Genomic DNA, 22,417 nt, shown 5'->3' with positions numbered 1-22,417 from the left:
TGGTACCTCCTGAAGTCGCATCCGAGACGGAGCGAAGGTTCTGTGATCTCCGCCACTCTTCCCCCCTTTTCCGTATCACGGGGTCGGGATGCGATGGATCATATGGCCTGAACATTCGGCAGATGCCTAGCCCAGCACTGACGATAATTTTGATCTGGTAGAAGGAATACATTGCATTGATTGATCTGGGGTCGCGACACCCAGCGGGAGCAGGCAGGGCCGGGACATTGCCGGGCGTGCCCGTCACCCCGCCCCTTGAGCGCGCAGCTCCTCCATGGCCATCGCCCGGAGGCTCTTGGCGTGTGCCAGCCAGTCCCTCGCCAGCGACTTTTGCTCCATGCGGTACATCAGCGCGGCCCGCTGGTTGGCGCTGAGCCCGGCCATCAGCGTCGGAGTGCTGGACAGCGCAGCATCCGCTTCCAGCGTCTGGCAGCCATCGCCCGTCTCCAGTCCCTGCACCATGAGCTGCAGGAGTCCCACCAGCGCGCCAGTCAGCGCCAGTCGCAGCCCAGGATCTGGGCATGCGGGGAGGGGCAATGGAGGCTGAGGGCAATTAGAATGGCAATCCTCACCCATGAGGAGGTGCACGTGCCAGAACACAGCGTGTCGCACGCGACAAGCACAGCCAGACCTGCCTAGCTGGAAAGGCGAGTCCCTCACCCTCGTTTCCCTGACCCTACCTCGCTCGAGGCGCGCGCGCGTGGCCGCACAGGCCTCCGGCCCCTCCGCGCCGGGGGCACCCTCCGCCCCCGCCGCTCCATCGCCACGCTCCGCCGCCTCCAGGCCGCGCGCCAGCTCGGCGTCGTCCAGGACAAACACCTCCAGCGTGCGCAGCGCGGCGTCAGGCACCGCGCCCAGGGGCCCTGGCCCTCCGCCAGCCAGCGCGGCCCGCGGCAGGAAGACCTGCGGCGGCAGGCCGCGCGCCGCCAGCAGCGCCACGCGCGCGTGCAGGCGCGGCGTCCAGTCCTCTGCCGCGGCCGGCAGCGGGAGGGGCAGCATCAGGCGGGCGAGCCCGCTGGCCTCTGGCAGCGCGAAGCCGTAGAGGAAGAGGAGCTCCTCATTGGACTTGTCGTCGCCGTAGCTGATGCAAAGCTCGGCCCCCGGAGCGGGCGGCGCGACGCCGGGGACCAGGTGCACGTGGCGACGGCCGCCGCCCGCGCCGTCGAGCTCCGCGCCGTACACGGTCCAGCGGGCGACTGGGCGCATGGCGTGGTTGCAGAAGTCCAGGCCCGGCACGACGCCCTCCTGCGGGCTGGGGCCGGCGGTTGTTGACCTTCCACCAGGCAGCGCCTCGGGCGGGCAGGGGAAGGCGATGGCCCGGGACCAGAACACGGCGTGGGCCCAGAGGAAGTCTGATTCGGTGGGTGGGGAGGGTGCGCCGGCCTCCGCCGCGAGCCGCGAGGCCAGCCCGGTCAGCGCCTTCCAGGATTCTCGTAGCTGCATGCGCCGCAGGCTGCACGGTGAGGGGAGATGGTGGTAGTGCCTAGGATGATGGAATGGCGCACTGGTATGCCAGGCACGAGATGGGGAACCAGGGAGGCGACCTGGCCTCTGGTGAGGGTGACGAAAAGAGAGGTTGTGCAGGGTCTTGACGACGCTCCACTGGGTTCATCTCAGGGAGCTTGCAGAGCCGGGTCCCACATTGGAGTTCTCTTAAATCATATTTCTTTGATCCTCAGCAATGGGAACTATGAGCAATTTGAGGCACTTTCAGCCCAACTCCCCTCCCCAACTCATCGACCCTATGGCCCAAGGCACCGATACCTTGATAAACCCACTCCACTCACAGCGTGGCCCGATGCAGCGTCGTCCCCGCCAGCCACTCCACCTCCTCGTCCTTCCAGAAGAGCGTGGTCGTGAAGGTTTTGGGCAGCAGGCGCAGCCAGGGATGCAACTGCGAGGCCGGACCGAGCCGGCGCTGCGCCGCCAGGTATAGGATAACGGCGTCGCGCTCGTCGACGGCCCCCGAATCCATTCCTGCCCCCAGACAGGGGGACCTGGCGGCCACGGACTGGCCGGTCAGGGCCAGGGACAGCGGGAAGGCGGCCAGGCTGACAGGCTGGGGGGCGAATGGGAGGCGCAGCTTCTGCGCTGCCCACTGGCCCCAGCCCTGCCGAGCCCCGAGAGACGCATTCGCATACACTGCCATGCCGCTGGCCTCCTGAGCATTGTTTGTGGGATGAAATTGGGGTTCCAAATGGTGATTCCCGCGTCGAACTGATGCTGCCTGTCTCAAGGCCGAGTGCCGAAATAGCACAACGCCCCAACATGGTCACACCTGGTGCGCTGGCCTGAACTCTACTCCCGACACCTCCCCGCCAGCCTGCTGCAGCCAGGCCTTGAATGCCCCAACATGCTCATCGAGTTTGGAAAAACCGGGATCGACGCTGTGGTTCTGTGGAGATGCCGAGCAGTGGGCAGGCTCCGGGGGCAGAATGCGGTACGCCGCTGCCACGGACGTCGCCCACAGCGGGAGCGATGCCCAGCGCACGCCGGCGCGCATTCTTTCCAATAATTGATTTACTATTCAGAGCGCATCATAAGCAGGCCACGTATGTACAATGCCTGATGAGGTCTGCATGCTTCTTTTCCGGAGAAGGGGACTGTGTCGTGCGCGGGACTTCGCGCCCAGTGATGGATCTGACGCCAGGGTCCTGGTCTCGGACTCCTTGTGTGCCTTGCACGCACATGGGTCGCCAGCTCCGCATGGCCCAGCACACACTCACGCACAGCGCCTCCATGGTGTTCTCGGCGTGCCACATTCAGTGCTCCACACCGCGCTGCTGCTCTGAGCCCCGCCTGGACCCCCTGGCCAGCAGGACGGAGGACACCCGCAGCTCCGCCGCCAGGCTTTCCACGTGCAGGCGGTGCTGCGCGCCGCCCCCACCCCCTATGCACAGCAGCCACTCGGTGCGGTGGGCCGACGGCCAGGCGGCCGCGTCGTCGGCCGCGCCGCCGCTCATGCACGCGGCCAGGAACTCCCGCTCCCCGGGCTGCACCGGCGCCGCCGCAGCGTGGCGGGCGGCGCCGGGGTCGGATGCGCGCCCAGCCCCGTCGCCCAGCGCGCGCTCCAGCGCCCGGGCGGTCAGGTCCCAGGCGACACGGCCCGCGCCGCGCCGGCCGGCGGGGCCGGCTTCGGCGCCCAGGCCCTGGGGCAGGGAGCCCAGCGTGCACAGCATGGAGGAGGCCGTGGCGATGAGCGTCTCCACGCGCCGGAAGTCCTCGGCGGGGAAGTCGTCGGGGTCGGCGGCCTCCATTTGGCGGCGCAGCCTGGCGAGGAGGTGGGGGTTGGATTCGAGTGGCGGTGAGGTGGGGGGGTGGGCAGGCGTCGAGGCGGTCAGGCATGGGGCCCCAGGATCATCAGGCCAGAGACCCAGAGGCCCGCACACGTCACGCTCATCTCGAGAATCGAAGCGCATCGTCCCCGGGGTCCTCCCACAGCCGCGCGCTGGGCCCTGCGCTCGGCCACCCCTCTGGGGTTCGACGTGCCGTCCAGTGTCCGCCCCCTACCCCTTTCACCGCATACCTCTCCAGCTGCCCGGCCACGGGCGCCATGCCGGCGACTTCACTGGCTTGCAGCACCGCCAGCGCGGTGCTGCGCGCCACCGCCAGCAGCGCGCGCCAGAAGTGCTCGGGCAGGACCGTCTCCAGCGCGTGCAGAGCGCGCTCCGCCTCGCGGCGGGGCTGGTGCAGCGGGCGCTGCCGCGCGGCGGGGCAGGCGCGCGCGCCCTCCCAGGCCGCCGCCCACGCGTTGCCCGGGGCGGCCATCCTGGCACTCAGCGAGCCCCCCGGGCGCCAGTCCTTGGGGCTGTGCCAGTGCACAAAGTCGGCCAGGCAGGCGCCCGCCGGGTTGGCGGCCTTGAAGGCCGCCATGTCCGACGCCAGGAGCGCGGCGTGCGAGGCGCGCACTCCCCCGCCATCCTCTCCTTGGCCGCTGCTGGGACCCGCTCCGAGCAGCGCCTCCTCGGTGCAGGGCGGCGCCGCCTGGGTCTCGGGCACGGCCAGTGGGACGTCTGGGTGGTGCAGCAGGTACGCGCCGGGGAGAATGGAAGCCACGCCCCGAGGCACGGCAGCGAGGGTATGGCTCGCCTCATCACTGCCGGGACGCTCGAGGGCCCGGCCGGCGGCGGAACCCGAGCCATGCGCTCGTGTCTGCAAGACAGGAGCATCGTCGCGCTTCGCCGACCCGCTCTTCGCTGGGCTGCCATCCTCGAGACCATCGTCCTCCGAGCCGCGATCAAGGGAGCCGGCCCCCTCATCCCCACCGCTCGCCCCGCCGCCTCCCGCCACCTCCGTGCCCGCCATGCCAGCGTCCAGCAGGCCCACCACGCCCGAATCGCCATCCGCGACGCCCTCCTCCCCGGCAGACAGGAAGAGGGAGGAGGCCGAGGTCTCCGAGCCGTCCGAGGCGCGCCTGGCCAGGCACGCGGGGCCGTCCTCCGCGTCGCGCAGCCTCGCCACGCTGAGCTGGAAGAGCTGCAGGTGCTGGTGCGGCAGCGCGGCGCCGAGGTCCACCGGGCCCCCCTGCGCGAGGCACCCCCCCCGCCGGCCCCGCCGCGCCGTGCTCAAGGTACTCGAAACGCAGCGTGCGCAGCAGCGCGTTCCAGGCCGTGGCGACGCGGCGCGCGCCGCGCAGGTGCAGCGCCGCCAGGGAGAACCTGCCCAGCAGCGAGTCCGGGGGGGCGGCCTTGCCCACGTACCGCGGCGCCGCCGCCGCGGCCCCGCCGCCGCCGTCGACGCGGGGCCCGCCGTCGCGCGCCAGCACCTCGCCCAGCAGCGCGTAGAAGTCGGCGTCGGGGGTGGGGCAGGGCGGCGGGCGCGCGCCGCGCGCCGCCCACCAGTCCGCGCTGGCCAGGTGGCCCATGCTGGGCGCCTGGGCCGCGGCGCCGGCTTCCGAGGCCAGCGCGGCCAGGGCGCCGGACAGGGGCGTGCCCTCGGAGCCGGCACTCGACCTTGGGCTGGCATCGTGCATCCCGCTGGCCTCGGCGCCCACGCCGGCCAGGCGAAGGTAGCGCCGCCGCCGGTCCACGGCCTGCAGCACGAAACCCCTGGGTCAAATGGACGAGTGGGGCGTGGCTGGTTGTGTGAATGCCTTTGTGGACGAATTGTACGTCGAGCACCGTGTGCATTACAGGCACGCATGTGTACCTCCACACACACACACAAATATCTTCACTGAAAGCGCATTCCACCAAACCCTCTCAACGACAACAACAAGCCCAAGCCCCACCTGTGCCCGTCGTCGCGCTCCGTGCCCGGGTCCAGGGCCGCCAGGTGCCACTCCGCGGTCGAGGCCGGATCGAACCTGCCCGTGGCCGCCGCCACGGCGCGGCCGGCGTCGGCGTAGCGCCAGACCAGGTCCAGGTCCAGGCGCACCGGCAGGCGGGGCGGGCGGAAGAAGGCCGCCAGCACGGCGCCCAGCTGGGGCCCGGCGGCCGGGGCGGGGTCGTGGGACGGCGGGGAAGCCAGCGGGAAGCTGGCCCGTGCCTGGAGCGAGACGCGCGGCAACAGGTCGCAGCCATGGGGGGCGCCGACGCCGTCGCCGTCACCGTCTTCGTCGTCCCGCCCCGCTTCCGCGGCGTCGCGGCAGGACTGCGCGGCGGGGGCGTCACGTGCGTCCAGGCGCGCCGCAAACAGGCGCAGCTGCTCGCCAGGGTAAAACAAGGCGGAGGGCAGGGCAGAGGTGTGCAGCGAGTCGGACTCGTAGTGGGCGGCGCCACCGGGGTCAACGCCCAGCGCCCCGTCCCGCAGCGCGTCCTGCACGGGGACGAAGAGGGGCAGGGGGCAGGCGGCGTTCGACCCCGCGATGGCTCCCGCGCTCAGCAGCGTGCTGGCCTCCTGCACCGGGTGGGAGCGCAGAGAGGAGGGGTGGGGTATGCAGGTGGGGATGGCGTCGTGGCATGAGGGGCAAATAGACCATCGCCACAGCCTCCCTTGGCGCCGAGGGCTGGGAACACAACACTGCCCAGGAAGATGGTCACATTCAGGAACGCTTGCCCCATGGACCATCCAAAAGACTTCTCTATGGTGCCCAAACAGCCCACCGCCTCACACCCTCCTCACCTCTTGGTCCAGGATGCGCCCGGAGTGGCTGTCGGGCACCAGGGTCAGGTGGGAGTCCACCTGGAACCAGTCCTGGAGCTTGCTGGCGCGGTCCTGGAGAGGGGCTGAGGCAGGGTCGCCCCGTATCAGGCTCAGAATGTAGTTGTCCCTCCGGAAGGGGAGGGCATGGTCGATCACGAGGTAGCTGCTCCTCTCTGGGTGGAGGGAGGGCAACGGGGCTTGGGATGCGAGGTGCCATGAGCCTCATGTGATGCTGTTTACTGTGCAACATATCTGCAACCAGGGCATGCACGGTGACGGTGCTCCTCCCATGCCCTTGCCTTTGAGGAGCAGGGCCTGGATGCTGGTCGTCAGCTTGGCCACCAGTCTGCGCATGGACGAGGGGCTCGGGCGCCAATCATTTGCATGAGATACAAAATCAAGGGAAGTGTTGGTCTCAGCACCACTGTCGACTCACCTCTCAAAGGGTGTGGCAACACTAAAGTCCAGGAATCCCTCGTCGTCATCGCTCATTCCCAGTGCAACCCCGCTGCAGCGCCCGAAGGGAGGCGAGGTAAGGCTTCGATTTGCTCAACCTAACATAGCTTGCAGGCAGCGCTTATTTCAGCGGTATTCAGGCCCACAGGCCCAGAGGATTATTGGGCGAGACCTCCCCGATCGTGTATCGGAACCCCTTGTTCCGGGCGCAAAATGTTCAGGCGCGCAAATGAAGAAACCTGGAAATTGACCAGTCAAATCAAGACTTTCGCCGAGCTTCGTCGGTGCAGTCTGCAAACCTGGCAAGCGGCGATCACGAGCATTCTATAACCGAGTACGGATAGCATCCAATCGTTACAGCAGGCCCTTGCGGCTGGGGAAGATGCAGATCTTTCTGCGTGGCCTCTCAGGGCGTACCCGGGTTCTCGAGGTGGACTCTGCATCTAGCATCGCGGACTTGCAGCTCAGGGTCCAGGTAGGTACTGAGTGCGGAAAGTGTTGTTAGTAAGATATTGCACGCGATGGAGATGAAGCCTGACGACACATATTTACGGCACTCATGCCGTGCAGGACGTGGAGCATGTCAGCCCTGCAGACCAGGTCCTGGTGGCCGGAGGTCGCCTGATGAGCGGAGACCATACGATAGAAAGCTCGTCTCTGAGCCACGGATCAACGCTGCACCTCTCTAGCCGCCTGCGTGGGGGGGTGCCTGTGAAGGTGCGCTGCCTCTGCTGCTGCTGCCGCAATCCTGGGCGCTGGCAAATGGGGAAGGGGGAAGCTTCAGAGACCGCAGCACTTTGACATCCCCTGTGCTGCAGAAAGTCGTGGAAGCCTCTCTTGCTTCCCTTTTCTTTGAACATCAAGCCGCACACGCCGTGCCTCTGCAGGTGAAGATCATCACCCCCCACCTGGCCTGCGGGAATGAGGTCACCATTGATCTGGAGCCCACAGCAACCAAGGATGAAATTAAGCTGAAGCTGGTGGACGCCACTGGAGTTCCGTTTGAGCACCAGAAGGTTCTGCTGTCTGGGATTAACCAGATTGCCCTTGGCGACAAAAGGTGTGAGAGTGGCTCGAATGAGGCGGATGTTGAAAGGGGATGGTGGTGGAACTGTAATATGAACTTCGACTCGCCTGCTCAGTGAAATTCAGATGCGTCATCTTTGGAAGTGTAATCCCAGAGGTCGAACTGACAAATGTGCCATATCTAATCACTCCACAGGACTAACATCGGGTTTGCTTCGTGCGGGAGTGCAAATGGTGTGCAAATGGCTGTCAATGCCAAGTGATGACTGGGGGATGTGGTCCATTGTGCAAGAGTCGACACTCCCTCCCAGCTCGCCATGTAATTCCATGTCAGGATGCTGTATCAAAGCAACAGGTATACTTGAATTGGATGTCAGCAGGGATTGGGAAATGAAACGAAATACATCCCCATTGTACATGACTTTGATGCTCTTCTGCGTGATACGGCCGGCCTCATCTCCACTCCCCTTGACCAACAGCATGGCTCTTGGTGAGGGGACATCACGGAAGAGGGCAAGCATTCAGTCATTATGCCGAATCTGGGGGGTTGTGAAGCACAAGCGATTGCTGTGTATAGTGTACCTAAAATGGTTGCCTCGTAATGGAGTTTAGGCAGTAGACCCACATACAGGGCGATCAGAATGTGACATAGATATGCAGACTGATTCGTGAAAACAGCTATCTGCTTGCACCATCTCTAAGTGCGTTTGGGCAACGTAACCAGGCAACCTACCTTATAAAGCCGACTCAAGATGTCATTCAGGAGTCTCACAAAGGCTTCCAGCAGAAGCAAACCCTCCTCCCAGCGATGGTACAGCGCGCGCAAACCATGGGCGCGGAAACTCTCCCCCAGTATTCGTGGCGTTCACCTGCCCTGGATGAACCCACTTCACTCTATGAACAACATATGATATCCTTAAGTATATTATCTGGTAACAGATAATTGAAGTACGCCGGGTTGACAAGACAGTAGGCCCGCTATGGACAGGAGGCAGGTCGGCCACCTCTTCTGGCGATGCGCAGCACAACTTCAGCAGATTAGGTCATTCAAATCCGTGTCTAGAAAACTTGATGTGAAGCTCCTCAAGGTGTGAGGTCGTTGGGGAAGTAGCTGGGTCGAATACAACGTCTTACCCTGCTCAATTTCCACCGAACCCCGCACAGCCCACCTCCCGACCATTCGCGACAGGATGTCAATGGCCTCGGAGAATCTGGGTCAGTAGTCCAAGTCTCGGCCGGATACGCCCGGAACTACCTGCTCCCGCAGAAATTGGCACAGCAGCTAGCATTTGACACATCGCTGAGTCGACGGGAACGAACTCAGCAGGCTGCAGCAGCTCTGCAGGGTGCTGGTTTGGCCACGAGCACAAGTCAGAGCCAGGTGTGTAGCTGTGTGCGCAGACTTTCTGAGAAAGTACTGACGAAAGCACGACCACGTGGCTTTGCAGATGTTCCCTGTTATCTTGAGTGTCTCAAACCCATCCCATCATGCCTCCCAACAGGCTGAGGAGCCTGAGGCCAAGAGCACCCCCAAGGACGAAGCTGGTGCTGTAATGGAGAAGCTGAAGACTCCCCTGGTGGGTTGGGGAAGTTGGGTGGGATCTTGACACGTCCATGAGGTGCATGGATGAGGTCTGATGTGGCTCTCCTTGTCAGGCATCCTTACGATTCTAGGAGATGCAAGGGGTAACACCAATACCTGTGCGATGTTGTAGATCAGTAATGGCATGCTGACATGTTAGCATGCTGCAGGTCAACACTCTGCCATGCACATCCTCACCCCAGGTGTTCAAACGGAAGGCCGAGGGGCTCAAGCTGGCGGTCCCTCTCGAGCGGGAGGACGTGGTGGAGGCGGTGGCTCGGCAGCTGTGCATCACCCTTGTCCCCGAGCTGTTGGACATCGGGAACGAGAAGCTGAGCGAGGTGGGGGAGTTCCTGCTGCCCCTGAAGATTGTGACGCCGGCCGGACAGCGCGCCCAGCTGGAGGTCCACATTGCAGCGACGTGAAGCACCCTGGACCTTGCCTGTCTGAACGTAGCAGCACGAAAGTTGGCAGCCTGGGGGCGAGGCAGGGATTTCCTGTTCCTGGCTGCTTGAGGGAGGCCTCGAGAGGGGTCTGGCATATGAAATGATGCGCGGGAAGGCTGGGCGCGCGATTCTCGCGACTTGAATACGAAATGAAGCTCGGATCGAGGCATGCAGAGGAGGCAGGGGCAAAGCCGTGCCCCGATCGCGGCTGCGCAGGGTTGAATGCAATGATTGTAGCGTCGCACATTCTCCAATCCGACCTCGCTCGCCCGGCATCCAGCCGACACACCCCCTTGACAATCCGATCATCCTGACTGGATCGCAGCGCCACCCAGGCCGCACACCCACTGAGCATGGATGTGGACGCCGCAAACGATGCAGCAATTGCACGACTACTGGTGCGGTGTGGTGTCGCTGGGCGTACAGTTGGGGTCTGTGACCTGTGTGCCAGGGGTGGATCACTCTCCACGGGGACCCATGCAGCCTGCTCCACGCCAAGGCCGATGCGAATTCTGTACTCTTGGCCGCCGAAGACCTCGGACTGATCACCACCTCAGGCAAACGAGGATGGTGGTGACGACGAGGAGGAGTACTCACTGGACGCAGATGAGCTGGAGTATGCTGCAGGTGCCCCAGAGTGCCTGTCTGAGCCAGGTATGCAGCTGTGGCCTGATACTGCCTTGTGGCCCACGACGGTGACATCCGTGGAGCTTGCCGCCATCGCTGCAAGCTCGCCACCATTCTCGGTCCTGGCAGGCCTGAAGGCGCATGGACGGCTGTCTCCTGACCCTGTCCCGGCCGAGGCCGGTCATGTTGCCCCAGACCAGCACCAGCTGACGGCCTCAGGCCGACGAAAACGCAAGGACACAGGTGCTAGGGGTGGGCGGGCTGGGTTGGGGTAGAGGTGCTGATCTAGCCAGGGATGCGCATCCCAGTCGACTTTCTCGTCACATCGGATGATTGCAGGCAAGCAGCGAACGACCTCACGCTCATGGTCCAGCGGGGAGGAGAGCCTATTCCTGGAGGCCCTGGACCTCCACGGGCGCGACTGGAAGAAGTGCGCCGAGCACCTCGTCACCAGGGATCCCAGGTAGTGTGGACTGGGGACGCCCCAGATCCTTGGGTGTCACAACGGGGAGATGGCAAGAGTCTGGCGTGGAGCTGGAAGTGCGCCATGCAGTAACGGTCGCGTCTGGAAATGAGCCACCCGTTCCCTGTACCCTCTGCACTTGACCGATGGTGAGCAAACTTCAGAGGTAGGAATGGCAGCTCCTCTCCCTCGTTCCATCTCAAGCAGGGCAGTGACCAGCCATGCACAGAAGCACTTCATCAAGCTGCTGCTTCGGGGCGAGGCCTTGCCTGAAGCAGTCGCAGCTTCGGGGGCCGGCTACACCTTGTCAGGTGCCGATGCATGCTGAGAGCGTGGTGCAGGAGACTGCGCGTGCCGTTCTGCACAAATTTGCGAGTCCGACCCTTCGAAATCTGGACCAGGTCGTCCGCTGGACCCCAACTGCGCCTCTGCCAGGGCATACGGCCTCCGTCCCGATGCCTTCCACAGTGAGCGGGTTGTGCAGGCCACTCGCTCCGAGTGTGCAAGCATGTATCAATACATGCATGCATGGCTAGGCCTCGTTGTGTGCGTCCCTGGTTGGTCGCTCTGCAGGCCCTGCGGCGGACCACGGGCCCCCAGGAATCATCCACACCTGCCCATCCTAACAGGGGTGGCAGCCGACGGGAAGCTGACAGTGGGCATCCATGTCACCAGTCTCGAGATGGAGGCAGAGCCGGCAGGTGTCGTCAAACGCTTGCCCAAGGGTATGCCCGCGGATGGATGCCCCTGGGAGTGTCAGCCGGTGTTACAATGGGGTCTTCGAATGTCTTAAACTACTCTCACAACACTCACCACCCTCCTTCACCACCCCTGCTTGTGCAGCATCGGCTGCGCTGTGTGCCGCCAAGCGTGGCCGCAAGAAGAGGGGCTCGAGTGACTCGGAGGATGAGGGCAGGCCCTTGGCGCCTGCTTTCCCCGCTGCGGCTGAGGTGATGGGGTGGCCGAGGGATGTTCAAATTCCTGATGTGCCCGCTCTGCAGGAACCCATGCCCTGCCTGGCCTGCCAGCACCTTCCCATGCCATTCTCTCATGCCTGTTCACGCCCCTTCCCGGCCTTCCTCCTGCGTCTACCAGGGCTCCTCCCCCGCGGAACCCACCGAATACTCCAAGGCACGGCCACGGCGGCAGGGAGGCCAGCGTGCCGTCATGGGGGACACGAGCGAATCCCTTGACCTCACCTGCCCCAAGGAGTTTGTGGGCCCTCCCGGGTCGGCCGCCCCCCTCGCACAGCCCTTTGCAGTGGTCACCTCGAGCCAGGTGGGGTGTAAGTACGGCGTAGTTGTGTTATCGCCCTAGCCCAGCTGCTCGACAGCAGGCGCCTTGGATCCTGCGCTGGCCTCACCTCACTCCGTATGCCCCCCTCCCCGTGATCCATCTCTGCATCGCGCACGCTGCCTTCCGCCCCCTCTCCCCCGCACCCTCACACTCACACGGCGACCGCCCCACCCAGGCGCGGCTGGTGATGGACTTTCACGCCCACCTGAGCGGGTACGAGGTAATTGGCCTCCTGGGCGGCCGGTACGAGGCTGGGCGCAGGGTGTTGCACGTGGACGAGGCATACCCCTGCCGCAGGGCGCAAGGCTCCGACTCCGGTGAGGCCCTGGATGCGGGGCCAGGGCCGTGGTCTTGGTGGTAGGCGGTTGTTTCAGACCATGGGGAAAGGAAGGCGCGGGGTTTTCCTGCACTGCAATTCCTGCCGCCGCATCGTGAGGAGAGCCCCTTTCATCACCAGAGTTCTGCCTTTCAAGGCGTCAAGCTGGCCGACAGACCCTCAATGTGTTGGGGCAGCCTAGATCCTCATCACCTCCTGTCCGCACCCTCCTGCAGGCACCTCGGTGGAGCTGGACCCCGCGTCGCAGGTCGAGGCGACCACCGCCATGTCAGCGAGAGGGCAGGCCGCCGTGGGCTGGTGAGCGTGGCGGCGGGTCGACGGCGTGGGGAGCGCTTGCGTTGCAGGGCCTGACGACGCATGGTCGGACCTGGAAACCCCGGGTGCCTGCGCCCGCCTCTGCAGTCGTCGCTGGCGAGTCTCGCCGTGCCACGCGGAGCTCGCTGCTGCATGCGGTGTGCGGGAGCCTGCTCGAGGCTGTACAGGGTTCCGTCCGGGCGCAGCTTCGTCCTGCCCCCCCAAGCGACGCTTCCCCCTTTCCTCCCTCCTGCCCACTGCCAGGTACCACTCCCACCCGGTGTTTGAGGCACGGCCCTCTCAGAAGGACAACGAGAACCAGCGCAACTATCAAGCCCTCTGCCACGACCCTGAGGCCGGGCTGGCGCCCTGGGTAGGCGCCATCGTCTCCCCCTACGACGCCAGCCTCCCCTCCACGGTGTGTCCAGGTGGTGAGGGTGGATTTCTGAGGGGATCAGGTGGCAGGGCCACGCGGGACGCCAGCAAGGGCCATGCTGGGATTTCACATGTGCCAACTCCAGCCCGGGCCGAGGTGATCAACCTGGATGCCCACCCGTCAGAGCCGCAACATGTGGTGGGGGTGAGATCATTCACAAACCCCACCCGTCATTTAAATCCTAACCCCGCAGGCATCCCAGATCCGCATGTGGGTGGTGCGGACCAGCGCCGGCCGACTCACCCCCTTCTCCATCAGGAGCCAAGGGGCGGAGGCAGGGCCGGCCAGCGCCCACGACGATACTCTCAGCAGTCTGCGAGCGTGAGTGGTGTTATTTTCAAGGGGAGGAGCCAGGGGTGTTGGTGGGAAAGAGTACGTGGCGTGTGTGGTGTCGATCGACGATGGGCAGTGCATGCCACCCTGTGTGTGGCCTGGTGACACGTGGGTGGCGGCGCCATCCTGATGCAGCCCGGGTTCTGTCGCCAAAGGTGCACGCCAGGGAGTGTGCGGGGTCCCTTGTGGAAGACTCAGCATGTTGTTGCGGCAAAGCAGCCTTCATACAACCCCTTCCATCCATGCCTCCCTGCAGGGCGCTGGTGGCGCAGAGGGACGACCCCAGCCGGGTGCGGCTGGGCGCGGTGTGGAGGGGCTACACCCGCCTCGTCCAGGGCCACCCCGACGGCCCTCCGCTCACCAAGCTGGAGAAGCTGCAGGTGAGCGTCAAATGCTGCGAAGATGGCTGGCATCGGTGGGGGCAATCGAGTCGTTTGGGCTGCCACCGGAGGGCAAGGCTGGGCACGCGACAGAGTCATGATCCGCGCAGCGCCCCGTGCGACATGTTCATTGCTCCCCGCTTTCCTCCAAAGGGGGCCCTGGCGGCCCACCTGGCATCGCAAGGCCAGCGAGATGCTCTTTTCTCCTGGCTGCTGGATGCCGTGCACGAGGAGTGGGGCGTGGACCTCCAGCCCCTCGCCGCAGCCAAGGCGGAGGCTGTGCCGGCGGAGACCGGCGAGGTGTGCCACTGTGAGCCGGGGCTCAACCTGTCCGGGGAGTCATGCGCCGCCTCTGCGGGCGCAGCGGAAGCCCTCCCCCCCGGCGGCAGGCCATCCCTGGGCCTCACGTAGTGCCCCGCTCTGTGCGTCATGCAGTCTCTGACTCTGTCCACTCACGGTACCCGCCATGCCTCCACCCTGCCCATTGATTCCCCCCACCCATGCACACCGTAGCTTCCTTCACAAGTCAACTTCTTGTCGTAATGGTCTTCACACCCCTTCGACCCTCACTCCATGCACCGCGTCAGTACCAGTGCGTGGTCATGCCCGTCTTCCAGTGGTGCGTCCCCATGATGCTGCGCATGAGCAGCGCGCCGCCGGCGATGAGGGCGTAGCCCAGCCGGCGCCGCGCGGCGCTGTCCCGCACGCGCGGCAGCAGGTGCGTGCCCGCGGCCACCGCCAGGCCGAAGAGCAGGTACTGGGTGCCCATGATGTACCCCTCCGCGCCCAGCTGGCCCTGGCCGGGCAGGAAAAGGTTGGAGCTGCGCGTCCGCTGGTCGAACTGCACGAAGGGCATGCCCCGGATGATGATGTACATGCCGCCTGGCGAGAGAAGGAGAGGGGGTTGAGAAGGAAAATGGATATGAGAGAGAGGGCCGGTTGTAGACATGAGAGCTGGGCAGGGTGGGACATGCAGGAATGATTGAGTGGCATTGCCTCCTGGCAGCTGCCAGTCTAGAACCTGATGTGCACAGGATCCCCCCTTCCCTACCAGTCGTCTCACCCGAGACGGAGAACCAGTAGATCACGAGGCTTCCCGCCATGTAGATCCAGGTGTGGCGCAGGAAGGGGGCATGGTACAGGCGGTACCCCAGCACTGCGGCGCTCGCCATGAAGAGGAGCATAAAGACCGGTGCAAACCTGGTGGGTGATGGGGAGTGCGAAAACTGTGCCTTGGCGAACACCTAGCGTCAAGCATTGTTCAAGCCGCGTACTGCTCCGTCAAATCTCTCAGAGCACCCAGCTGTGTGCAGCGTGGTAGACCCGGCCAGGCACGACAGCCGCCCGCACCCCACCCAGTCAACTACACCCCCTACCTGGACTTGAGCAGCGAGGGCCGATTGATCTCGACGGCAGGCAGGCCTGCCGTCTCCATCACCCACCCCGCGATGGTCTCGGCCGACCAGGGGTAGTCGTTGAGGGGCATGGCATGGTCCTTGGTGAGGCCGACGGCCTGCGCAGCGCCCACTGGCAGGCTGGGGGGTATGAGGGCGAGGTGTGGTAGCGACACGATGCCCAGCCTGCGGGGGACGGGAGTATGATTGTTGGTTGGGGGAAGCAGGACTTGTAGACGAGGGAACAGTGAGCAGAGACATGTGTTCCGCGAGCCATACGGCTACAGCTTGGACCTGGCGGATCGCATGGGCAACCTTCTGTGGTACATACTTCACACCACGCATTCCGGCGCCGTCTCTGCCACCCTTCCCAGATGCCAAGCAATCTTCACCCCCGGTTCCTCCTCTCACTTTCCAAACAGCTCCTTCTCGCTGGTAAACTCTGCCCGCGTCAGGAAAACCTTGCCAGGTGTTGCCTTGCGGAGGGTGGAGGCCACCAGGCCGTATTCCCTGGCTACCTGGCCGAGCTTCATGTTGCCCTGGTTGCGCATGTGCAGAGCATCTGCGCGTGGCAGGAGTACAGAAATCGAAAGATGCTATTCCTGGGGGAGCATGGTCACCACAAACACCACACCTCACACCCCCCTGACCTGCCAAGACGTAGAGGGTGAAGGGCCGAGCAGGGCCCACGATGTATCGATCAAACACCTCCTTTGTCAGCTGAATGACTCCATCGCTGGATTGACTCTGTAGCTTGGATAGGGCGGCCACCTGTGGCGCGGCAAAGGAGTACGCTTGCCTACTAGCTAGCCCCCGATCGCAGACGCACTACCTGTTGTAGACGCATAGTACTCGCACCTTCTCCACGTCTGTGAGCTCCTGTGGAACAGCAAGGCAATGACTATACAATCCGATGCAGATCGCTGTCGTGAGGAGCCTCACTGCACCCCGGCCGGGAGCCATGACACCCCTTCTGTGAGGAACACTGTGATCGATGCGGCTCGCGGGCCGTGAGTACTCCTGGTGCGACTCTTCGGTATGATCCGGGGGGTGGGTGCGGTGTCTGGGCTTACATTTGGAAGGGGAGGGCCGATGTGGCAGAATTTCGAGCACGCTGGGCTGGCTTCTTGAAATCTGCCATGTGGATTGCTCCAGCGAAATGAATGTCTCAGGCGCCCACGCACCAGTCAAGCCCATCAGCACTGTCACTGAAGTCCAGGCGCATCTCCAGCCACACATCTTGGCCATGGACCACCGAGGAAGGGCCAATTAACCCAAAGCCCGCTCCCTCATACAAAGCTACCTGCAGAGTAGTGATGGCATGCACCACGGCTTCATGTTGCAGGACAGATCTGCCCACTGCAGGGCGCCATTTCAAGTCGGCAGCTTCAGGCACACCATACCGGCAACAATAATACTGCAAGCCTGTCCACTACCTCGTCGCACCAAGTGGTCTTTGCAGAGGAGGACCATGGTAGATATCTGAGGGGCTGTCACTTGCACATATTGTATGTAGGCCTTGAGCAATCTGGAAAGTACGTTGATATGATGTTTCAGAGCTCAGAACAGGCATGCCAGGGGCTGGAGTCAATCACTTGGACTGCAGCTGAGACACCAGGAAGGAGGCTACGACGCTGCTGCACAAGTCAGCAGGCCCCAGCAACTATGGCGACATCTTATCTTTCCAGGTAGTCTAGCGTGCCCATGCCCCTCACCTCGTGGCGAGGCCCTGCCGTCTGTGCTCTGCAGCGACGCAGACAGAGTGCAGCGCGAGGGTGCTACCCTCTGGATCATGGCTGCTCATGGACTCGTGGGTGAGGCTGCTTCCATGGCAGGCTGTGCCACAAGCATAGGCCACAACTGAGGAGTCGGGGCCTTCTGCTACCAAAAACAGCTCCGGAGCTGAAGGAAGTTTCAGGTATCTTTGAGTTGCAATCGACCGGTCTTGGTAACCTGGAGACCATACCTGCAGTTGAGGCCAAATCCAGCGCTGCAATTCCCGTCGAAATCTGGCATTCCAGATCTCCACTAAATATCCTCACGATAAAGTGTACCTTCTCGTAGGCGGAACTCCAGTTGGCTGGGGCTGGCCGCCTCCTCCAAGGGGTAGCCTGCAGCCTGAACCAAGTAGGAGGGTGATGTGCACCATTATCGAATCATGCTGGCTCCAAAATTCCCTAGTGATCCTTGCATGCTGCCCTTGCTGCTACGACTGGCAACCCAGCTCACCTCAAGCGCACATATCCTGCTCAGATCATGGTCAGAGGGTGGCCGGAAGAAGACGGGGTGCGCTGGGTGCGCTGACGCCGACATCGCACGAGACTTCAACGATTGAGATGATCTCCTAGGGGACTATCTCAACGGGTCTTCACAGGCAGCATTGCATCGCATGTTTTCAGACAGGCACATGAGGTTGCAGGCCTCCCGACCGCGCGCTGTCAAGTCATCCAGCCAGCGCGCCGAAAGGCGCAACCCGGACCTCGGGAGCGATGCACCTCGAGTTGTGACAAGCTGAAGCGTGCATTGTATGTAGTATATATATATTGAATACATTTCGTGTGCAAGCAGGCTGCGCTCGAGGCTGAAGGGTGTACCTAGGCTTCACTGCCTCCTCGTCGTATAAATTTCTTAGGCCCTTTGCCGTTTCCAGGGCGCACGGGTCCCTCATGGCGCCGCCTGAGAAGGCTGGTGGGTCTACAGGGAAGGCTGACAATCAAGAAATGGACGACCGCTTCGCTGCCGTGAGCACGGACCCTCGTTTCCGGCGCTTCCCCAAGAAGGAGAGCAAAGTCAAGATTGATGACCGCTTCGCAGGTATCGTGTGCACTACTCGCGTGTCTACCACGATGTACCCTACTTGGAGCACTGTTTTATCGTGAGGGATGCGCCGTATACTCCCCACAGTCATCAGAGATGGGTGCAGCTCACCGCATTGAGGTCCCTTCCTCATGCATGCAGGCATGTTCAAGGATGCCGCCTTCCAAGGACAAGGCGCTCGGGACAAACGTGGCCGCAAGGTCGGTTGGTGGTGACTGATTGCCACTTTGTGTGATGGTATTAAGGCCTTGGTGCTGACATGACCGTTGCTGGAGTTTGTATGAAACTCCCGAGCTGCCTTTGCACGGCAGCCTGACCACTCTTCATGTTCCCGAACGACAGAAAGACCATGCCCCTCCTCCCCCCAACATAACCAGGTAAAGAGCGGTGGAAAAGGCGAAAAACTACGCTCCTACTATCGACTGGCAGGAGACGAGGAGGAGCCCGCCGGCAAGGGCAAGCCTGTTGCGTCTGACCCCGATTCGAGTTCTGAAGATGAGGCGGCTGAAGCCGAGGCGCGATGGGCAAAAATGAGGTGCGGCTTGGCAATTGGAATGGAACGTGCATCACTTTCCCTGGACTCGTAGTTTTGACAGGGGTGCACCCTTTCAGCACTGCGAGCCTGTGCCCTTCTCTTGTACTCCACATCGGGCAGGCGTATGCGAGGCCCGAATGGTTCTCAGCACAGACCCTCGCATCCTCTCCGCCGCCAAATGCATCAGGGGTCTGGGCTCCGCGTCATCTTCCTCCGAGTCTGAGGCCGACAGCGATGTCGATGAGGCAGCCATTGAGGCCGGCGTGGAAGCTGCGGCGCAGCTGGACGCGGAGACCGAGGAGCGCGAGGAGGCGCGGGCCAGGCGCCTGTTTGGCGTGGGGGCCATGGCCGCCAACCCGCAGGAGCAGGTGAGGTGGGCTTGGGTGTGAGGGAGGGGCTGGTCTGAACGCGTGATGTGGTGTGGAGGGAGTCGGACGTGGAGGAGCCAAGCCTCCAGGTCTAGACACCCGATGATCCTTGAGATGGACGACGCGGTGGTGACCCCACTCATTCGCTTAACACCACGCCGTATCCCGCGCCAGATCCCGCTGGTCCCCGACGCCACACCGCGGCTGGCCGTGCTCGACCTGGACTGGGAGCATGTGCGAGCCGTGGACATCCTGGCGGTGCTGCGCAGCTTCTGTCCCCCAAAGGGCGGGGTGCAGCGGGTCACTGTCTACCCCTCTGACTATGGTCTGGAGCGCATGGCGGAGGAGGCCACCGCTGGGCCCCAGGGCATCTGGGACGCCGGAGCCGATGGGAAGCAGGAAGACCAGGGCGGGTCTGAGGAGGACGAGGAGGGCCCGTCTGCGGGGAACGACGGTGTGTGGAGGGGGAGAGGAGGGGGTTTGGGGGATGATCGGCCGTAGTCAGGCCAGCACAGGCGTGCCCATGCACAGGTCTCTCAGGAGCCAGGGGTCCAGAAGAAGACGCCGTTCCTGCTGCTGTGCCATGCAAGGGCAGGTGGCGGGCGCAGCATGGCCACGGTCAACGACTCGTTTCCTTGGTCCCCCATCATTCCACGCAGCCGAAATAGAGCGGCGGCGGCTCCGGGCGTACGAGCTGTCCAGGCTGCGGTACTACTATGCGGTCGTCGAGTGCGACGGCGCGGCAACCGCTTCGCGGCTATACGAGGAGTGTGACGGCATGGAGTTCCTGAAGAGTGCGTGGAGGGCTGGAGTCTGGAGGGGGGGGGATGCGTGCCTGGTATGGGGAGGCCGAGCGCCTGGGTGGCATGCCGATCGGTGCAAGTCGGGTGGCACACACCACGACCCAGGTCCGATGCGCTGTGTGGCCATCCTGCACTCCCTGCTGCACCCTGCAGCGGCCTGCAAGTTCGACCTCCGCTTCGTGCCTGAAGGGCAGAGCTTTGAGGGGCGGAAGGTGAGGGACACGGCAGAGGAGCTGCCCATCGACTACGCGCCGCCCAATTTCCAGACAAAGGTGGGGCGGGCGGGCGGGCTGGGGTGTCCGCATTTCGCTCATCGGGATGTCACCGCCTGAGGCCCGCTCAGCGAGCCAGCGGCATGTGACTGGCCTGCGTACCGACGCAGAAGGCCCTCCCGCTCCTTGCCACAGGCGCTGCAACACACGAATGTGGACCTGACATGGGATGCAGTGGACTCTGGGCGCAAGCAGGCCCTCGGACGGAGAGTGACGGATGAAGAGATCCGAGAGGATGACTACAAGGTGCATGTGAACCCTGGTTGTGGGGCGTCGGAGGGTGCACAAGGTGGCGCAGCCCAGCCCCAGTGGTGCTCTGGAAGACATTGGTGGGCTGGCAGTCGAGCTTTGGCCGAGCATAGCTGCTGCCCTGAAGGGTGCTCCTTTCCTGTTTATTTCTTGGGTGGTGCTGTGTGTCGCCCCCTGTGACTACGTTGGAAGGTATGGGGATGTGTTCCCTGACGGGGCTCTACCCCCAACACACACAGGTGTACCTGGCGTCCGAGGAGGAGGATGACGAGGAGGATGAGGAGGATGCGCCGCGGGGCGTTGCATTGGACGCCGAGGCAGTTCGGGAGAGGTACAGGTCGCTCCTTTCCGGCGCGGGCGCCGAGGATGGGCCGACCAGGACCAAGGACTGGGCCAAGGGCGGGGCGGAGGGGCCCGAGGCCGGCGGGGACCAGGCTGTCCGCGACAAGGGTGGGGGGAGGTGGCGGATGGAGCACCTTGTTTGGGTGTGCGGCTCGCTTTGCTGCGAGTCGGGCAGTGTGGCAGTCAACAGCGTCGGGGCTCAGGGGAGCAAGCATCCCCTGATCCTGCACAGGGCACGCGCTCTGCTGATCCTGCGGCTGGTGCTGGGGGGGCGGAGCGGGGGTCCCCACTCTGTCCAAACCCCCTGATCCCCCACTGCCCCACATCCAAACAGACATGGAGCTGGAGGTGACCTTCCACCCCGGGCTGGAGACCCTGGGGGAGCGCCTGCTGGCCAGGAAAAAGGCCGCCAGCGGCGATGCGGAGTCGGTGTGGGACGCGTACATGCGGCGGCGGGCCGAGAAGCGGGCCCAGGCCCGGCGGCTGGGAAAGAGCGGCGTGGGGAGCAGCGACGAGGACAGCGACGGCGACCCGGACCCCGCCTCCTCCGGGGACGAGGGGGAGATGCTGCCCGCCGGGGTGGCAGACGACCCCTTCTTCCAACGCGACGAGGGGGAGGACCCCTTCGCCGACCCCTTCTTCAGCTCGGCTCCGGGGGTCCCTGGTGCCGGCATGGCGGCCAACGCTGCCACGGCCAGGAAGAAGGAGAAACGGTCCAAGAGGGCGGAGGAGGGGGCGACGGCCGCAGAGCGCGCTGAGCTGGAGATGCTGCTCATGGACGAGGCCGACATGCTGCGCAAGGCCCAGGCCGGAGGTGCGAGGCCCTCGGGGGGAGGGTGGAAAGGGCGGGACGGCGGCCATGGTAATGGCGGGTTGGGAAGACCTGACCCTGGTGTGTCGGTACCTGGTGTATCTGTTGCACGAGATCCAGTTTGGACACCGCCAACCCCACGCCCCGTTCCCCAGGCACGTCCAGCAAGCCGGCCCCCAAGCTCTCCAAGAAGGAGCGCCTGCGCCTGAAGAAGGCAGCGCGGCGGGCGGAGCGCGCCCAGGGCTCCGACGACGAGGAGCTTGCGCTGGCAGGTGCGTGCCGTCGGTTCACACCGGGGCCGTCAGGGCTCGGTACACGGCTGCCAGGGATACTCGGTTCAGTGGCCTCATCCACAGCACCCCCCATCCTCACGCACAGCACACTCACACAATGGCCCTACCTCTTGCTACCCCGCAGGCAAACCGGTGGCAGGCGTGGAGGATCCCCGCTTCTCGAGCATTGTCACCTCGTCCCTGTATGCCCTGGACCCCACGGACCCCCGATACAAGGGCGAGAGCGCGACCCTGGCCAAGCAGGTGGCCAAGCTGCGGAAGGAGGGGGCGGCGGTGCCGACGGCGTCGGAGCCGGTGCAGCGGGAGCCGGCCGCGCCCAGCATGGACGCCATCGTGCAGTCCCTGAAGCGGAAGGCCAAGGAGGGCCGGCAGGCGGGGAAGAAGCCCAAGCCCGCACGGCTGTAGGGGATGGGGCTGTACGCCCCACCTGTCATGCCGTATTCACATTCAAACGTTTTGGCCTGGGATGCTGCCAGGACATGCCATGCACAAAAGAATATGTCAGGCATGCCGCTTCCTGACGTGCGGAGAACATGGGGGCCAAATAGGTAGGTGAGGTGCAGCATCTCCCGCCACCGTCAACCACGGTGGGACGAGTCGGCGCATGGCCGAGAGTCAAGACGACCCCCGCCCTGCCTGTGTCGTGTGACGTGAGAATTGTGCGCATCTCGGCGAGCTTTCCAAAACGCCGCGTCCTCCCCGAGACGACGATGCCAGATTGCTAGCTGGCATGCTCAGGATGCTTTAGTACCACGATGCCAGGTCCCGCGGTA

The 22,417-nt window shown here is 64.0% G+C and overlaps 9 protein-coding genes across 9 annotated transcripts; 5 read left to right on the top strand and 4 right to left on the bottom strand.

The window, feature by feature from the left end:
- Positions 1–243: 243 nt before the first annotated feature.
- On the bottom strand, positions 244–2,149 carry F751_4275 (Ribulose-1,5 bisphosphate carboxylase/oxygenase large subunit N-methyltransferase, chloroplastic; the record flags this gene model as incomplete). The annotated part of the gene is made up of 3 exons (XM_011397185.1): positions 244–515; positions 681–1,453; positions 1,788–2,149. The coding sequence occupies 3 exons, from the start codon at positions 2,147–2,149 to the stop codon at positions 244–246; spliced, it is 1,407 nt and encodes a 468-aa protein (XP_011395487.1).
- Positions 2,150–2,272: 123 nt separating this feature from the next.
- Positions 2,273–2,503, bottom strand: F751_4274 (hypothetical protein; the record flags this gene model as incomplete). The annotated part of the gene is made up of 1 exon (XM_011397184.1): positions 2,273–2,503. One exon carries the CDS (start codon positions 2,501–2,503, stop codon positions 2,273–2,275), a length of 231 nt encoding a protein of 76 aa, XP_011395486.1.
- A 259-nt stretch (positions 2,504–2,762) lies between these two features.
- Positions 2,763–6,576, bottom strand: F751_4272 (hypothetical protein; the record flags this gene model as incomplete). The annotated part of the gene is made up of 9 exons (XM_011397182.1): positions 2,763–3,270; positions 3,527–3,666; positions 3,823–4,462; positions 4,575–4,658; positions 4,923–5,048; positions 5,231–5,838; positions 6,064–6,247; positions 6,362–6,430; positions 6,521–6,576. The coding sequence occupies 9 exons, from the start codon at positions 6,574–6,576 to the stop codon at positions 2,763–2,765; spliced, it is 2,415 nt and encodes an 804-aa protein (XP_011395484.1).
- F751_4273 (hypothetical protein) lies at positions 6,314–6,472 on the top strand (the record flags this gene model as incomplete). The annotated part of the gene is made up of 1 exon (XM_011397183.1): positions 6,314–6,472. The coding sequence occupies one exon, from the start codon at positions 6,314–6,316 to the stop codon at positions 6,470–6,472; it is 159 nt and encodes a 52-aa protein (XP_011395485.1).
- Positions 6,577–6,922: 346 nt separating the features above from the next.
- F751_4271 (Ubiquitin-NEDD8-like protein RUB2) lies at positions 6,923–7,829 on the top strand (the record flags this gene model as incomplete). Its single annotated transcript, XM_011397181.1, has 4 exons — positions 6,923–7,015; positions 7,111–7,257; positions 7,428–7,600; positions 7,763–7,829. 4 exons carry the CDS (start codon positions 6,923–6,925, stop codon positions 7,827–7,829), a joined length of 480 nt encoding a protein of 159 aa, XP_011395483.1.
- A 717-nt stretch (positions 7,830–8,546) lies between these two features.
- F751_4270 (hypothetical protein) lies at positions 8,547–9,573 on the top strand (the record flags this gene model as incomplete). The annotated part of the gene is made up of 2 exons (XM_011397180.1): positions 8,547–8,654; positions 9,352–9,573. The coding sequence occupies 2 exons, from the start codon at positions 8,547–8,549 to the stop codon at positions 9,571–9,573; spliced, it is 330 nt and encodes a 109-aa protein (XP_011395482.1).
- A 374-nt stretch (positions 9,574–9,947) lies between these two features.
- On the top strand, positions 9,948–14,171 carry F751_4269 (Histone H2A deubiquitinase MYSM1; the record flags this gene model as incomplete). The annotated part of the gene is made up of 14 exons (XM_011397179.1): positions 9,948–9,992; positions 10,152–10,248; positions 10,351–10,464; positions 10,561–10,684; positions 10,892–10,995; positions 11,314–11,409; positions 11,528–11,634; positions 11,780–11,962; positions 12,156–12,297; positions 12,533–12,614; positions 12,876–13,029; positions 13,241–13,368; positions 13,637–13,760; positions 13,914–14,171. The coding sequence occupies 14 exons, from the start codon at positions 9,948–9,950 to the stop codon at positions 14,169–14,171; spliced, it is 1,758 nt and encodes a 585-aa protein (XP_011395481.1).
- A 172-nt stretch (positions 14,172–14,343) lies between these two features.
- On the bottom strand, positions 14,344–15,687 carry F751_4268 (hypothetical protein; the record flags this gene model as incomplete). Its single annotated transcript, XM_011397178.1, has 4 exons — positions 14,344–14,642; positions 14,824–14,960; positions 15,137–15,340; positions 15,566–15,687. 4 exons carry the CDS (start codon positions 15,685–15,687, stop codon positions 14,344–14,346), a joined length of 762 nt encoding a protein of 253 aa, XP_011395480.1.
- Positions 15,688–17,874: 2,187 nt separating this feature from the next.
- On the top strand, positions 17,875–22,049 carry F751_4267 (Pre-rRNA-processing protein esf1; the record flags this gene model as incomplete). Its single annotated transcript, XM_011397177.1, has 12 exons — positions 17,875–17,968; positions 18,113–18,171; positions 18,349–18,506; positions 18,694–18,874; positions 19,049–19,328; positions 19,534–19,668; positions 19,831–19,949; positions 20,085–20,195; positions 20,564–20,648; positions 20,875–21,354; positions 21,507–21,623; positions 21,769–22,049. The coding sequence occupies 12 exons, from the start codon at positions 17,875–17,877 to the stop codon at positions 22,047–22,049; spliced, it is 2,100 nt and encodes a 699-aa protein (XP_011395479.1).
- Between the last annotated feature and the right edge of the window lie 368 nt (positions 22,050–22,417).

This window comes from Auxenochlorella protothecoides (assembly GCF_000733215.1).
Source record: "Auxenochlorella protothecoides strain 0710 unplaced genomic scaffold scaffold5, whole genome shotgun sequence".
Taxonomy (NCBI): domain Eukaryota; kingdom Viridiplantae; phylum Chlorophyta; class Trebouxiophyceae; order Chlorellales; family Chlorellaceae; genus Auxenochlorella; species Auxenochlorella protothecoides.
Note: the sequence above shows the minus strand (reverse complement) of the source record. Positions and strands in the feature narration are given on the sequence as shown.